The 14,422-nt window shown below is 42.0% G+C and overlaps 2 protein-coding genes across 2 annotated transcripts in view; one reads left to right on the forward strand and one right to left on the reverse strand.

The window, feature by feature from the left end:
• Nucleotides 1-3,073, reverse strand: part of LOC310820705 (C-type mannose receptor 2-like) — a 5,364-nt gene extending 2,291 nt beyond the window's left edge. The window contains exons 1-7 of the mRNA XM_083692468.1: nt 2,984-3,073; nt 2,136-2,174; nt 1,623-1,952; nt 1,223-1,364; nt 1,034-1,134; nt 301-651; nt 1-100 (exon numbers count right to left, since the gene is read on the reverse strand). The exon at nt 1-100 is cut by the window's left edge and continues 242 nt beyond it. Of these exons, the coding sequence (XP_083548594.1) occupies nt 1-100; nt 301-651; nt 1,034-1,134; nt 1,223-1,364; nt 1,623-1,952; nt 2,136-2,169 (1,058 nt within the window). The 5' untranslated portion in view covers nt 2,170-2,174; nt 2,984-3,073. The remainder of the gene's footprint in view (nt 101-300; nt 652-1,033; nt 1,135-1,222; nt 1,365-1,622; nt 1,953-2,135; nt 2,175-2,983) is intronic.
• Nucleotides 3,074-4,711: 1,638 nt separating this feature from the next.
• On the forward strand, nt 4,712-14,422 carry slc26a4 (solute carrier family 26 member 4; the record flags this gene model as incomplete). The annotated part of the gene is made up of 20 exons (XM_083691863.1): nt 4,712-4,773; nt 6,270-6,416; nt 6,685-6,824; nt 7,132-7,242; nt 7,444-7,640; nt 7,804-7,968; nt 8,090-8,242; nt 9,114-9,196; nt 9,596-9,743; nt 10,205-10,318; nt 10,462-10,539; nt 10,771-10,866; nt 11,123-11,229; nt 11,704-11,773; nt 11,864-11,956; nt 12,073-12,168; nt 13,249-13,500; nt 13,797-13,851; nt 14,089-14,234; nt 14,327-14,422. Exons 2-20 carry the CDS (start codon nt 6,283-6,285, stop codon nt 14,420-14,422), a joined length of 2,334 nt encoding a protein of 777 aa, XP_083547989.1. The 5' UTR covers nt 4,712-4,773; nt 6,270-6,282.

Genomic DNA, 14,422 nt, shown 5'->3' on the forward strand with positions numbered 1-14,422 from the left:
TCTGTATCTGTGTCATTGCAGTCATTCAGAGCATCCAGCAGGGACTTTTTTTCAGTCTTCAGCTTATACACCTTCCGTGTTAAACCATTCTCATGATGAACTTGTGGAAGGAGATTTGTGAGTTAAATAATAACACGTAATAATTATATTGTGCATTTACCAAGTCTTTTCTTAATGTTTCGATGTACGTATAAATCATTTCAAAATATCAATTGAAATAACAGACATTTTAACTTTGTACCACGCTCAATAGCAGTTGAGAAGATTAATAATTTAGGAGATTGATGAGAGAGTCCATACCATGTTGACACACATATTGTTTTTCAGCTAGACAATTCACTGGACGCCAATGAGATGAATTGGAAATGGCGCAGAGAAAACTGTCATTGATGTTCTGATCATGGCCCTTTTCCCAGTCGAAGTACATAAAGTCTTTCCCATCAGACCACCTCCACTTTTCATCTGAACTATTTATGTGGAGCCCAATCCACATATCCTCACTGACACCTTCAGACATGTGTTGGATGGCATTCCAATCCTCCTCTGTGTGTATGATGGCCAGGTTTGTGAAGTGCTGACTGCAGTACTTTTGTGCCATAGTCCAGTTTTTCCTCTCATTAATAAGATTGTACTTCTTGACTGAGTGGATGACTAATTGAAATACAAAAAGAATGCTTAAACATCCCACTTTCCATTTTTATGTAGGCCTCAAAAATACTATTTGATAGCAATATAATACAGGTGTAGATAGCTATATGACGACTGTTAAGTATTGGGCGTGTGTCGTGAGCACACAAGACGCAAGACAATTCCTATATTGTACAGAACTAACTAATTTCATGCATTTCATGCATTTGCCTGCAGGTTAAAGTCTTAGAGAAAGCTCTGATGCTAGATTGTTACAGTATTATACCATAACTGATACCTTCAACAGAGACAATGGGATGAACAGAAACACAGTGTATAATGGCACATTCCTGCTTCACCTTCCTTATAAACAACATGAATCTAACACATGGATGGTTGTGCTCACCTTTCCCTGTGCAGTTTCTCAGAGAGTAGCCTGAGATACTGAGTTTGTTGTGTCTTACTGTAATTGTGGATATACTACTCGCCTTTAGGTAACATATTTTGCTGTGGGATAAGGATTGGAGGTTAATTTATGGCTTCGTTTAATCAAAACCTTTAGTTGTCCATTTGGTAAAGCTTCGAGAGCATGTACCTGTTCTTTTTGAAGGTGAAGTACATGCACCTGTCATTTTGGGTGCAAAGTTCCCTACACTGATTCGCATCTTGTTGGTTGTGTTTTGTGGCAATATCATTTCCCGGAAAATCCACATTGTGCACAAGGTTCCTCTCACAACCTGTGTGACATTTACATTCAGAAAAAAAAACACTGAAACAACCACATATAAAGAGGGATCTTTGACATCATCAGACATGTGCATCCTGATACCTGGACCATGGACACAAGCAAAACAGTTACAGTATAATCTACAATGCAGTACATTTCAGTGTATGATGTACCACACTAGCATCTAGGAGCCAATGTTAGTCAACCTTAATTTTCCACATGAATGTTCACCATGGAATAACAGTGGAATTGAACCATGAGCATTTACCTTTTACTACCTGTAGACTGTAGAGATCTATGAAATCTGACCGAATGAACTTGGGGGTACAACAGCAGTAACTCCTGCTGTCCTCTGTTTGAAGGTTGGAAATGGTGAGGATTGTCATTCCAGAGTCCTTTCTGAGACTGTATTTGTTTGGGTTTGTTGATGAGACTATGGGGTCAGAACATCTACATTTAATGAACCAATAATAATAATAATAATAAGAACACGTTGTACCCCAACATGTCTCAGAATTCCCCACGTTGCAGACAAGGGTCACAGAAGTTCCCTCGATTACTGGTATCTCAGTCCCCAACACTGGGGAGGACCTGACCACTGCAGCGGAGAGAGAGATCAAATCATGGGTAAACTGTTATTGGAATGGTTTAACTCTGCTTTTATATAGATTAACTTTATCAAATGAGGACTTTCTGTGTTTCCACTCAAAAACCACTAGACTATCATGTTTCTGCACTTGATATTGTGAAGGGAGGAACATTTGTTGTGCTGATCTCTTACCCAGTAGCAGGAGCAGAAGTATTGGCTGTGTCATGGCCACTGTAAAGAGGAAAACAATCACTTCAACCTTCAATTAATATTCAGAGGGAAGAATAATTTGTTTTGTGACGAAAGCTAATACTGTACTTTGCTGATCCTTACATGAAATCACAAAATGCACAAAATGTCTAAAATGTCACTTGCTTTAAAGAAATATGAACCTTGGTGTCATACTCTGTGTGTTTTCGACCAGTGGAGTAATGACCAGTGGATTTGACTACCAAAGTAGCAACAGGGATGCATTTTAGAAGTTACGCTTAAACATTAGAACTAGTTAATGAATACTAAAAGTCACTGTCAGTGATATTTTGTAGTATGTTATATATATCGCTTGATTATGATGAACAGGACTTCTAGAGTGGAACAACTGTTTTATCATAATGAAAGCAATCCGAATTCAGTGGCTGTCATGACACTTTAATAATATGTACTGTAGCTTCATAAGAATTCTTCCTTCTTCTAGCATTGTGGCTGCCAATGGCCCCTGGTCCTAGTATAGATTACTTTTTCTTATGATGACTGATGGATAGATGATTCACTTACTTAAACAAATGTATTTGTTGTAAGTCGCTTTGGATAAAGGCATCTGCTAAATGCCATAAATGTAAATGTAAAAAAATAACATGCTAAAATCTAGCCACTTGTTACTAAACAGATTTTTTTTTTGTCACTTTATCAAACATGTCTGAAATTTATAGCAATGTCTATGTCTATGTCTTTTCATAGCAATGTAATAACATCAATTTAATATAATGAATATGATACTGTATACATATGATGCTGTTTGAGTTGATGATAGGTACACTTACACAGTTGTTGTAGCTCTCCTCTTCCTTCCCAGGGTTTGGTTCTTGGATGGGCAGTAAGGGAAAGTATCTTCACAGGACATGAGTTTATATGGCCACATAGGGACACAACCAGGAAGAAGACTGGGACACAACCACAACCACAACCCACATAGGGACACAACCAGGAAGAAGACTGCTGGGAGGTTCAACTCCTACCCCCCACCCCCTCACAAAGTACACAGACCACCGTATTTCATCTCAGTTTTAAGATATCAGATATGTGCACACACACACACACACACACACACACACACACACACACACACACACACACACACACACACACACACACAGTATATGTATAAATGATTGGTTTTCGATTGTAATACTGTCAAAGTCACAAACAAAGTTCCCTGTTGAAATTCCAATAAGAGTTACCACAAGAGGGTGATGAAGATCAGATGTCAAACAACAAGCGTGTGTATGGCAATTGCTGGTGTACTTCTTAGCAGTATGTGGTCATCATAGACAAGAAGAAGTACAACAACATTAGGGCAATGGGGGCTTCAAGGTGGAGTTGCCCTATAGAGCTTTAAAAAAGGTGGGCGGGTTTGGAATGATTTAGCGAGTCTCGTACACAACAGCTCCCCTGTGAAGATGGAAAGGGATAAGCTGTTGTTAATGAAAACGACCTGGGCTTGACTGTTGTCACCTCTCTGACATACGTTATGATGTTGAATACTTAATCCTCTTAACCTGCTCTACCCAACCAGCTAGACACAGTATCATGGAATTCATCTGCCTCCCCCTTTATACACATGCACACGTGTGATGCACACAGGAGCACATTCACAAACTGAATAATATCTGGCCATTCCCGATAAATATACCGTAGTTTCAGTTAAAAGGTACGTCTCAGAAGTTAGCTAGCTTTAACACAGTATGGCACAAAGCAAACCATGAGCTCAAACTATTGTGACCTGAAAACACTGAGCAGAATTTCATAACTAGCTCAAGGCCCATCATGAAAAACAATTACACTAAAGAACAAACGCATCATCACATTCTCATGGGTGAAATTTGTGTCACTATGTATAAAGTAGTACATTCTGTATTTGAGTGTTAGATTTTCTAATGTTTTCGTGGTGCTGGACATTACTAGACATTCTGTGCTAAGGGCAGGGTCAAATAACATTCAGTGCCAATTCAGTGTTACTTTAAATAATCAGTCACCCTTCCACAGGTCAACACACACACACACACACACACACGCACACACACACACACACACACTCACAAAGGCATGCACACACACCCACACCCACACCCACACCCACACCCACACACACACACACACACACACACACACACACACACACACACACACCACATTGGGGCTGTGAGAGGTCAACCCCTTCTGTTTCCTCCATCAGCGACACTGGGACACACACCTCCCTCCACTAAGCTCCCCAACTCCCCCCACCTATTCACTCATATAAGACTCACACACAGGGATGGGGCTCTAGTCTAGAGAGAAAGGGAGAGAGAGAGAGAGAGAGAGAGAGAGAGGGAGAGAGAGAGAGAGGGAGAGAGAGAGAGAGAGAGAGAGAGAGAGAGGGAGAGGGAGAGGGAGAGAGAGAGAGAGAGAGAGAGAGAGAGAGAGAGAGAGAGAGAGAGAGAGAGAGAGAGAGAGATGGTATGACATTGGGGAATCATTCCAAAAGACTGTCTGTGAGAGGATGTGTAGCAACAACTAACTTTTGAAAGGAAGTGAGATTTTGGAGTATAAGACAACTTGACCAAAAGTTCAAGTAAGTGGTAATTTTTTTGACGTAGAATGACACTAATTGCATAAATATTTGCAGAACTGTGTGGAGTTCATTGTTAAATTATTAGTAATTAGATTAAAAAAAAACAAAGATGTGGCAAGAAATACTGAATTGTAAACACAACAAAATGACCTAATGAGAGAGTAATAGAGAGAGATATCTTCATTGGTCTGAAGTTGACCTCCTGAAACCACTGCTGTGGTGGCATTTAAAAACAAAGGGTCTGATTGTGGGACATGTCCCGAACTCAGGTTCTGATCCAGTGACTCTTGAATATAAAGCTAATGAGAGAGAGAGTTTGTTCTGACTGAAACACAAACCCCCTCTTTCACTCCAGAGTCCCATGTCATTAGGTGTACCGTATCAGACCCTCCCCTACCCTGCCATTGAGGGGTTTCCTATGTCATAAAGTGTAGCTTGTTCACTAGCAGACTTATATGAGCTCTAAACCCTGTGTTTTCTTAATCTGAGGTTAGCTTCCTCCTAGTTTTACCCCTAGATCACCTTAACTAGCCAGGCTAGGCTAGGCTAGGCTAACATGTTCTGTTTGGATGTATTCTAAGCCTGGCAGCGCTATGTCGTTGGTAACCCTGTTCCTAAGTGCGGGGCCATTTTTGGGGTGAGATCAAGCTATGGATGCTCTTGGCTCGTGGTAATGCCAATAACACCAAGAATGATGATCTCATGAGCAGAACATTGGTTTGTTGTTCACCCATAGGAATGATTCGAGAAAATAAAGTTATCAGTGTGAGGTTGTTTCTTTTTCAATTTACCTTGCCAAATACATGAATCACATGACAATGTGTGCAAATTCAAATCTTTGGGAGAGTACAATCACAGGTGCTGTCTGTAAATTGAGACTTGGAGAGAGCAACACTGTTCTGTTTGTGTATTTGCTCTGATAAAGTAACAGGACACTGACCTCAGACAGCCCACTCGTGCTGCTGATAAGTTCACACTCCTGTTGTTGCAGTTTACTTTGCCTTGACCATTTCAGGAAGATACAAATAACAGTGACTCCCGCAGAAAGTTTTGAAGTCTCTACTACAACTGTTCTACTACAACTGTTCTACTAGCTGTTCTACTAGCTGTTCTACTAGCTGTTCTACTACACCTGTGAGTTGCTCTCACTGCCCTCCTTTCTTTTGTTGTACAATAACAAAAATGTGTCACAATAATTCACATGAGACAAGATAAGGCAAAAGACTCACCAGCAGGCTACAAATCCAGATATGAGAACAGAGCTCTATCCAACCACTCCATGTAATCAGGTTTTAAGGATGTCATAAATGATTGTATCTATACCACAAATATGCACTTTTCGATTCATGCACTTGGCAAAATGACGCAAATGTTTACCAGCACCATTTTTTTCTCATCCACTGAACACAATCATCCAAGGCATCTAAGGTCACTGTCACTTGTAAATATATCCACGTCTCCAAACATCATCTCCTTCTGTATGTCTCTCATCTCAGCAGGTGGACAGCTATGGACCCCCACGCTCCAGAGAACCACTACTCTGTGTCCAGACCCATCTACTCCAACCCCACGTTTGAGGAGGACAACGAGAGGCTGGCCAGAGAGGAAAGGACTCTGAAAGACAGGCTTAGCCGTAACTGTGGGTACGTTTGGTGTGTGTGTATGTGTGTGTGTGTGTGTGTGTGTGTGTGTGTGTGTGTGTGTGTGTGTGTGTGTGTGTGTGTGTGTGTGTGTGTGTGTGTGTGTGCGTGCGTGCATGTGTGGGAGTGTGTGTGTGTGTGTGTGTGTGTGTGTGTGTGTGCGTGTGTGTGTGTGTGGGTGGGTGCATGCGTGTGTGTGTGTGTGTGTGCGTGTGTGCATGCTTCTGTGGTATTGTACTTTTCTACTAATTAATTAGCATGTTCCATGCAGCTGCTCTGGTAGAGGAGCCCTGAAAGTGGTGAAAGGAATCTTTCCTGTCATCGACTGGCTGTCCAGATACCCAATCAGAGAGTGGCTTCCCAGTGATGTCATCTCTGGTGTCAGCACCGGTCTGGTGTGCAGCTTACAAGGTGTGTCCATCCCACTTTTCCCCCCCAAGTGTATCTTCCATAAAAAGTATCCTTTTGGGTATGACAAAATGGATATTGTCCATCACTATTGTTGCCCTTGGCATGCTACTTGGGAGGTCTCATGTCTGAACAGTATTATTTAGCGTACTTTGAAATCAAATAGCAAATACACATAAATGAGTATTGAAATGGACTGGATATGAATCCGATGTTGTTGAAAGTCTTCAGTCTTGGTAGAGTAAACCCAATCTAGACATAAACACTTAAATAAGCAAATATGCTTATTTCCTGTGGTTGTGTTTCCCAGGCCTGGCCTATGCATTGTTGGTGTCCGTGGCTCCAGTGTATGGACTCTACTCTGCCTTCTTCCCCATCCTCACCTACTTCCTGCTGGGCACCTCCAGACACATCTCTGTGGGTAGGGCCCTCCCCCTGACTGACACATGACCAATGGCTAGTGACTTTATATCCACATCCATCTCCTGTGACTGGATGTAAATGTGAGACTAAGAGGCAAATTAGTTCATCCCTCACGATGCATTTGCATGATGGCTGAGCAAAATGTAGCTTTTCTTCAGTTATTCAAATGTATCACTCTCATCTTGCCGCTTTACCCCAGGGCCCTTCCCTGTCACCTGTCTGATGGTGGGCTCCGTCGTGTTGACTCTTGCCCCTGATGACCACTTCCTGCTTCCTGTGAACAGCACCAGTGTGAATGGAACAGGGGTTGATGGGATGCTGGTGGACGTGGAGGCCCTGGAGGTCCACAGGATCATGGTCGCCTCTTCCATGACTGTGCTGGTTGGGCTGTTTCAGGTAAGGTTAAAGACACACCTTTCAATAACATAAGAAAGACACATTAGTGTTCCACAACATTGCTGGTCATTCTAATATACTTCAGTTGGGTTGTGTGTGGGAATTGTCAGCTGTTCCATAGAGCTCTTGGCTATCTCCATGACGACCAGGCGTGTTTCCCCAGGTGGTGATGGGGCTGCTACAGGTGGGCTTCCTGGTGCGTTACCTGTCTGACCCCCTGGTGGGAGGGTTCACCACAGCGGCTGCCTTCCACGTCCTCATCTCCCAGCTGAAGATAGTCCTGTCTGTGCCCACCAACAACCACAATGGCTGCTTCTCTATTGTCTATGTGAGTGTCCGATGCTATCACAATGAAGTAGCACATCATTTCAGGCATCTTTCAATAGGTTGTCAGAGTCTGAGAATCCCTCACAGAATTTTCTCCCATGTGATGTTGTTGCTCTGTTTAGACGCTCATCGATGTGTTTACCAACATCAGACAAACCAACATGGCTGACCTAGTGGCTGGGTTGCTCACCATTGTCATTGTGATGGCTGTAAAGGAGGTCAACACCAAATTCCAGCACACGATTCCAGTTCCCATCCCCATCGAAGTCATTGTGGTAGGAAACGGAATGGCTCACAGTCAATGTTTTACTGTTGTGAAATGATAGCAATCAATGTTTGAGATTTTTTGATATGCAGAACATCTAAACATGTAATACATACAATTCTGAGGATATGGCCTATTATACATATAACATGCAGTAGGCTATTTGTAGAACTTCACTCTATGTTAGATTCACTACTTGTCTTTCACACAGAAAGAAAGTAAATAATCGTATCTTATACATCATACAGTAAAAGTGTGTCTTCTGTTTACTCTCTCAAACACTGTCAACATCCTGAGTATAGACCCAGCTCTCACATCTCTGTTTCACAATAGATTAAACCAATAGTTCACCCATATAACAACACCAATTAACCTTTCATCTTAAAAGACATGGAAGTTATTTAGAGCATGCTGAATTGGTAACTTCCACTTGTGTTGTTATTGACTCAACCATGCTAATGCTAGCCATAAGTGGCAGAAGCTAAGTAAACAAACCCACATTAGCGAGAAAGACAACGCTATAACAAGTTATTTTATATCCATGACAATTTATCCTTCCAGAACCAGGTATTTCCTGGTATTTCTTCCCTTATGTTTGTGGAGAAGCTTTGAATCCTAAGCAACCTGCCCAGTACATGTTGTTTGAAGTACAGTAGATCAACATACAGCATGATAGCAGGTATCAAAGCTGTGTGCTGGTAAACCTTGTTAGTGCATAGGTGAAGTTCTGGGTGGTGGCGCTCATGTTGAATTTCCTGTCTTTTGTGGATTTTGACAAGCCATAACTTCTCACTTAAAATGTAGTTTTTGGTCATTAATATCATAATGTCTCTGCTGTGTCCCAATACTGTCTCTGTTCCACCCACCAACCCCCCTCTCAGACCGTGGTTGCTGCGGGGATCTCCTACGCCACAGAGCTGGACTCCCGCTACGGCGCCAGCATTGTGCACAGCATCCCCAGGGGGTGAGAGCACTTCCTGTTGCACTTCCTGCTTCCTGTCTCCACCATGAAGGATGTTCTGGATATTTTATTGACAGACTCATGTATTGTGATCGTTGTTAAATAATTTAGCAGACTGTATCAAATTGAGAATGCCATGTAGTGTTACCGCGATAACAACACATATAGCCTACAACAATATCAAAAAAATGGTTCCAACAATAAGCATTAAGAGACTGATACAATAAGAACAATAACATGACATTACTTTAGCTACAATAGCTAAATCAAATACAGTAGGCCCATCAATACTGAACCAGCAAAATAACATAATTGCTTGTACAGTAGTTATATCATTGTCAACTACATGGGGCAGTAGAGAGCTGGACAATGTAACTAACTTGTGAGGTGTTTGGTACACAGGTTTGCACCAGCTCAGCCTCCGCACACAGAACTGGTATGGGACATTCTGGGGTCCAGTTTTTCCACAGCTGTGGTGGGCTATGCAGTGGCTGTCTCTGTGGCCAAGGTCTACGCTGCAAAACACGACTACACCATTGACGGCAATCAGGTGTGTGGGTGATGGCGATTTTTAATGTGATTGCGTGTGTGCAAGTGGAAGAGAAATACTGTGTGTGTGTGTGTGTGTGTGTGTGTGTGTGTGTGTGTGTGTGTGTGTGTGTGTGTGTTGAACTTCCTGACAATCACGTTCTTTCCCACAGCAGGAATTCTCTCACACAGTGGGAGTCTACCTGTGACGTGAGAGAGAGACACTAATGTCATTAGTGACTGTAATAGCGTGTCATGGCCTTCCTACTAAGGTCTTTCTGACACAATGTGAGCATTGTATCACAATGTGGTCAACATCCATTATTTGGAGTCACTCCAGAAAAACAGCCAGGACACTATTCAAATGTTGCGTGTTAGGTTTGACAGCATCACTGAAATGCACCATTCATAAGGTTTAATTCAGATTTTCTATTGGTTTCTCTGCTGTAGCGTGACCAGGTTTTGTTCCCATGTGTGTTTTAGGAGCTGATAGCGTTTGGGGTGAGTAATGTGTTCTGTGGCTGCTTCTCCAGCTTTGTGGCCAGCACTGCACTGTCTCGCACTGCCGTACAGGAGAGCACAGGAGGAAAGAGCCAGGTACAATACAGTTGAAAAACACACACACACACACACACACACACACACACACACACACACACACACACGCACACACACACACACACACACACACACACAAACACACGCTTGTGTCAACTGGTGTTTGTTTATTATTTCTGCAGGTGGCTGGTATCATCTCGGCTGTCATGGTGATGATTGTGATTCTGGCCCTGGGACACCTCCTGGAGCCTCTGCAGAAGGTAAGGAACGTGTGTGCGCGCGCGCGTGCATGTGTGTGTGTGTGTGTGCGCGCATGCGTGTGTGTGCGTGTGTGTGCGCGTGCACGTGCAGGTGTGTTTTGCATGTACAATTTATGTTCATGATCCCAAAGTAGCATTTCCATTTTGATATTCAAACTGACACTGCATATTAACAACACAACATAACAATGCACCGCCCAATATTTATCCTGCTCTTTGTTGCTCTCACAGTCAGTGCTGGCAGCCATTGTCATCGCTAACCTGAAGGGAATGTTCATGCAGGTGACAGAGGTGCCCACCCTCTGGCGACAGAACAGGGCAGACTGTGTGAGTGTGCATCAACAACATGAAACTATTCAGTATGCATTCAATCAACTGAAATAAGAACATTATACGTTTATGATGTGATCATTTTTACATCTCAGCACAGGCAGTAACGATACTCTCGCAACATATAATCATTTCAAAGGTTAATAAGATAATTCATGAAAAGATTATTTCAACCCTTGTACTAAATAATGAAAACACACAACTGTATTCTGGATCTCAGCATTAGTGGAGGCTGAAATGTCTCTTTTCTCAGTTCATCTGGCTGGCGACATGCCTGGCCTCTGTGATGCTAGGGCTGGACGTAGGGCTGCTGGCTGGCCTGGTGTTTGAGATGGGAACCGTGGTGGTCAGGACACAGTTGTGAGTAAAACCTCTAGCCAATCACGATTGCTGTGTACTTCAGAATATCACTATACCAAATTCCATGTACATTATCGGATTGAACCTAATCAGTATCAAGAAATAATCTCCAGCTCTATGTGCTCTTTGCCACTCTATAGCGAGATAAGGGTCAATTAAAGTAATTTAGAGAGAGACTTTACCATAGAGAATGACAGTGTGCAGGCCACAGTTCTGTGGAATATCATCAAACTGTTATCAAAGACCATTCGAAAAATAATGACTTTGAAGCCTTCAGCTTATGTTAACATATTAACTCATGATATATATCATGAAGAAATTGGCATCCAAAACATTATTAGTTAGAAATATTTTAGTTAGAAATTTTTTTGTTTCAAGTTATTAGTTTTGTCATGAGAGTGGAATGAGTTAGGATGACACAAATGATATGGATCTAAAAGAGATCATAGAATAATGTCTGCTCTTCATCCATAGTCCTGCATGCTCTACACTTGGAAACATTCCCGGCACAAACATATACAGGAACATGAAAGACTACAAGAATGTAAGACACTGTTCAACATGAGCCGTAATTCATTAATTATACCAAATACCAGAGATAGATGTATTAAAGACCAAAACCTTCACTTGACAGATTGCAGAAGTTCCAGGAATTAAGATTTTTAAGTGCAACTCTCCCATCTACTTTGCCAACATTGACTACTTCAAGGAGCGACTAAGAGCCACAGTGAGTTCAGCCCCACATTTCCCCATGTCAAATTCTACTGTACAGTTGCTAGGCCTTACCATGACATTAGAAGGCTGTAAATTAAAGTTAAACAAATGTTAACGTTGAACCTGCAGGTGGGGTTTGACGCTGTCAGAGTGTTTAAGAAGAGGAATAAGGCTCTTAAGAAGATCCACAAACTCATAAAGAAGGGGAAACTGAGAGCAACGAAGGTAGATTTAATAGAGGTCTTTTAAACTCTATTACTCAGACATCACTCTATTTAGACCAGTAAGTTTGTGATATTTAGAAACATACATCTTCTATTAATCATTCACACCATTTGTAGGTGTCTAAAGAGGATGCTTGGATCACAGTATTGATTTTGTTTTAAAAAGCCTGTGAGCAGGGGCAATTGTAACAGCAGGCGAGGACAAATGTAACAGTTTTACAACTGAGGAGTGTGTGATTTAATGTGATAAGAAATCGATTAACGTTGTATCATGAACCATACAGTCAATAATTTCTCATCAGCCCACCATTGATATATTCCCAAAATATTGCTTATTGCTGTGTGCATACAAACCTCATAGATATCCTAGTTGTGAGCTCATATTTACTTCCGGGAATAGTCTCTTAGTGATGCATTTTCTGTTAAAACGCATCATCATGAGACTTTTTCAGGAAGTAAATCTGAGCCTGCTATTAGGATATCTACTGTATGAGACTCTGTTGTGCAAAATAATGAACAGTGGTAAGCTGTTGAGAATAACATATGATTTAGTAAAATTCAGCTTTAAGCTCCATTTTATGTAATGTAATCATGTAGCATCTCTTTAAATATACCCTTATCATTCATTTACAACAAATAATAAAGTATAATCAATCAATCAACAATCATCTATCTATCTATATATCAATATGATTAGCTTACCTCTTTGGGAGCTAACCCATAATAAAGGTCAGCAGCATGCTCTAGCAGAAGAAAGAAGAAAAATGCTGATCAAAAAAGTTACTTTCATACCTCTTTCATACCAAACTATGTTGGATAAATCCTGCAGAGGGTGAGAGATTTGTTTGATTTTTGATAGAGAGGAAGAGAACACAAATGAGCGTGTGCAGAATGAATGTCATCATTCTAGCTTGTTTCTGAATGGAGAATAGCAGGGTGTTACAACTGACCCCTGTTACATTTGTCCCCGTTCATCTTTCAGCATTATTCCTGTCTTTCTTGTGCTTCTCTGTGCTTTGGCTGTGATTGAACAAGGCACCTGCTCTCTAATGTGTTTTCCACTGATTCTCTGTTCCCCCAGACGGGCGAGGTGGTTTCTGAGGTCTCTCTGGGTGTGGACAATGAAGGGTTTGAGAGCGAGAGGGACATTGGACGGGACTGCGGGCAAGTGGAGGATGGAGATTGGTCTGTTCCAGAGGTGGAGGTCCGTGTGGATTGGGCCTCTGAGCTGCCTGTCAGGGTGTCGGTACCCAAGGTGCAGATCCACAGCCTGGTACTGGACTTCTCAGCTGTGTCCTTCCTGGACTTGGTGGCAGTGAAGTCTCTTAGACTGGTGGGTCTGACTACTCATATTTAATTTCACAGAATAAAGCCCAGATACTTAATATACACCTCTCCACAGTACAGGAGCATACACTTACAATACACTTACAGTGGTTCAATAACTTATACTACACTTGTGCACACTAGTAACTCTATTGACTGACACAATCGCTCACAGTTGAGTTCAGGAATGCGATTCATCAGAGGGTTTGTGTGTTTAGTGATATCAGAGTTTAACCCTGTGAGATTAATTACTGGGGTTAGATCTAATTTATCTTTGTCTATCTCCTCTCTTTTCCTCTAAAGGTCATTAAAGAGTTCCTACGTATTGGAGTCAACGTCTACATTGCAGGCTGTGATGGTACTGTTTGGGTTGGAAAAATATCACTGTTCTAGCTTAAAGCCTTAAGCTCAGTTAGCACTGTTACAAGTAGTAGTAACTACCATATACTGAGGTTTGTTCACATTCTGAATAATGGTAGCCTGGTTGCCAGTCTGGCCAGCACTATGACTCTGCCCTCTGCCCTCTGCCCTCTGCCCTCTGCCCTCTGCCCTTCCACTTGTTGTTATTCTCTCTGACTGGCATCTTATGCTGCAGATGAAATTGTCCGGAAAATGGAGGCCTTGGTCTTCTTCGATGAGACAGTAACGAGAGACCTCCTCTTCCTCTCTGTCCATGACACCATCCTCTTCATCAAACTGGAGACAGCCAATGGGAGCCCACAGGACCCCATCGTTGAGAGGGTAGGGGCAGTGTGATTTTAAGAGAAACAACTGAGAAAAGTCTGGAGATTTACCTTAAAATCCTCTCTTTCCCTTGAATTCTCTGTATCCAGCTCTCTCTGATGCAAGATAGCAAGGAGCCACCACCTTTTACTGAGGAAGAGGACCTGATTGAGACCTATGACAACCAGCACAGGGTGGGTATCTGA

This window comes from Argentina silus, assembly GCF_951799395.1.
Source record: "Argentina silus genome assembly, chromosome: 20".
Taxonomy (NCBI): Eukaryota; Metazoa; Chordata; class Actinopteri; order Argentiniformes; family Argentinidae; genus Argentina; species Argentina silus.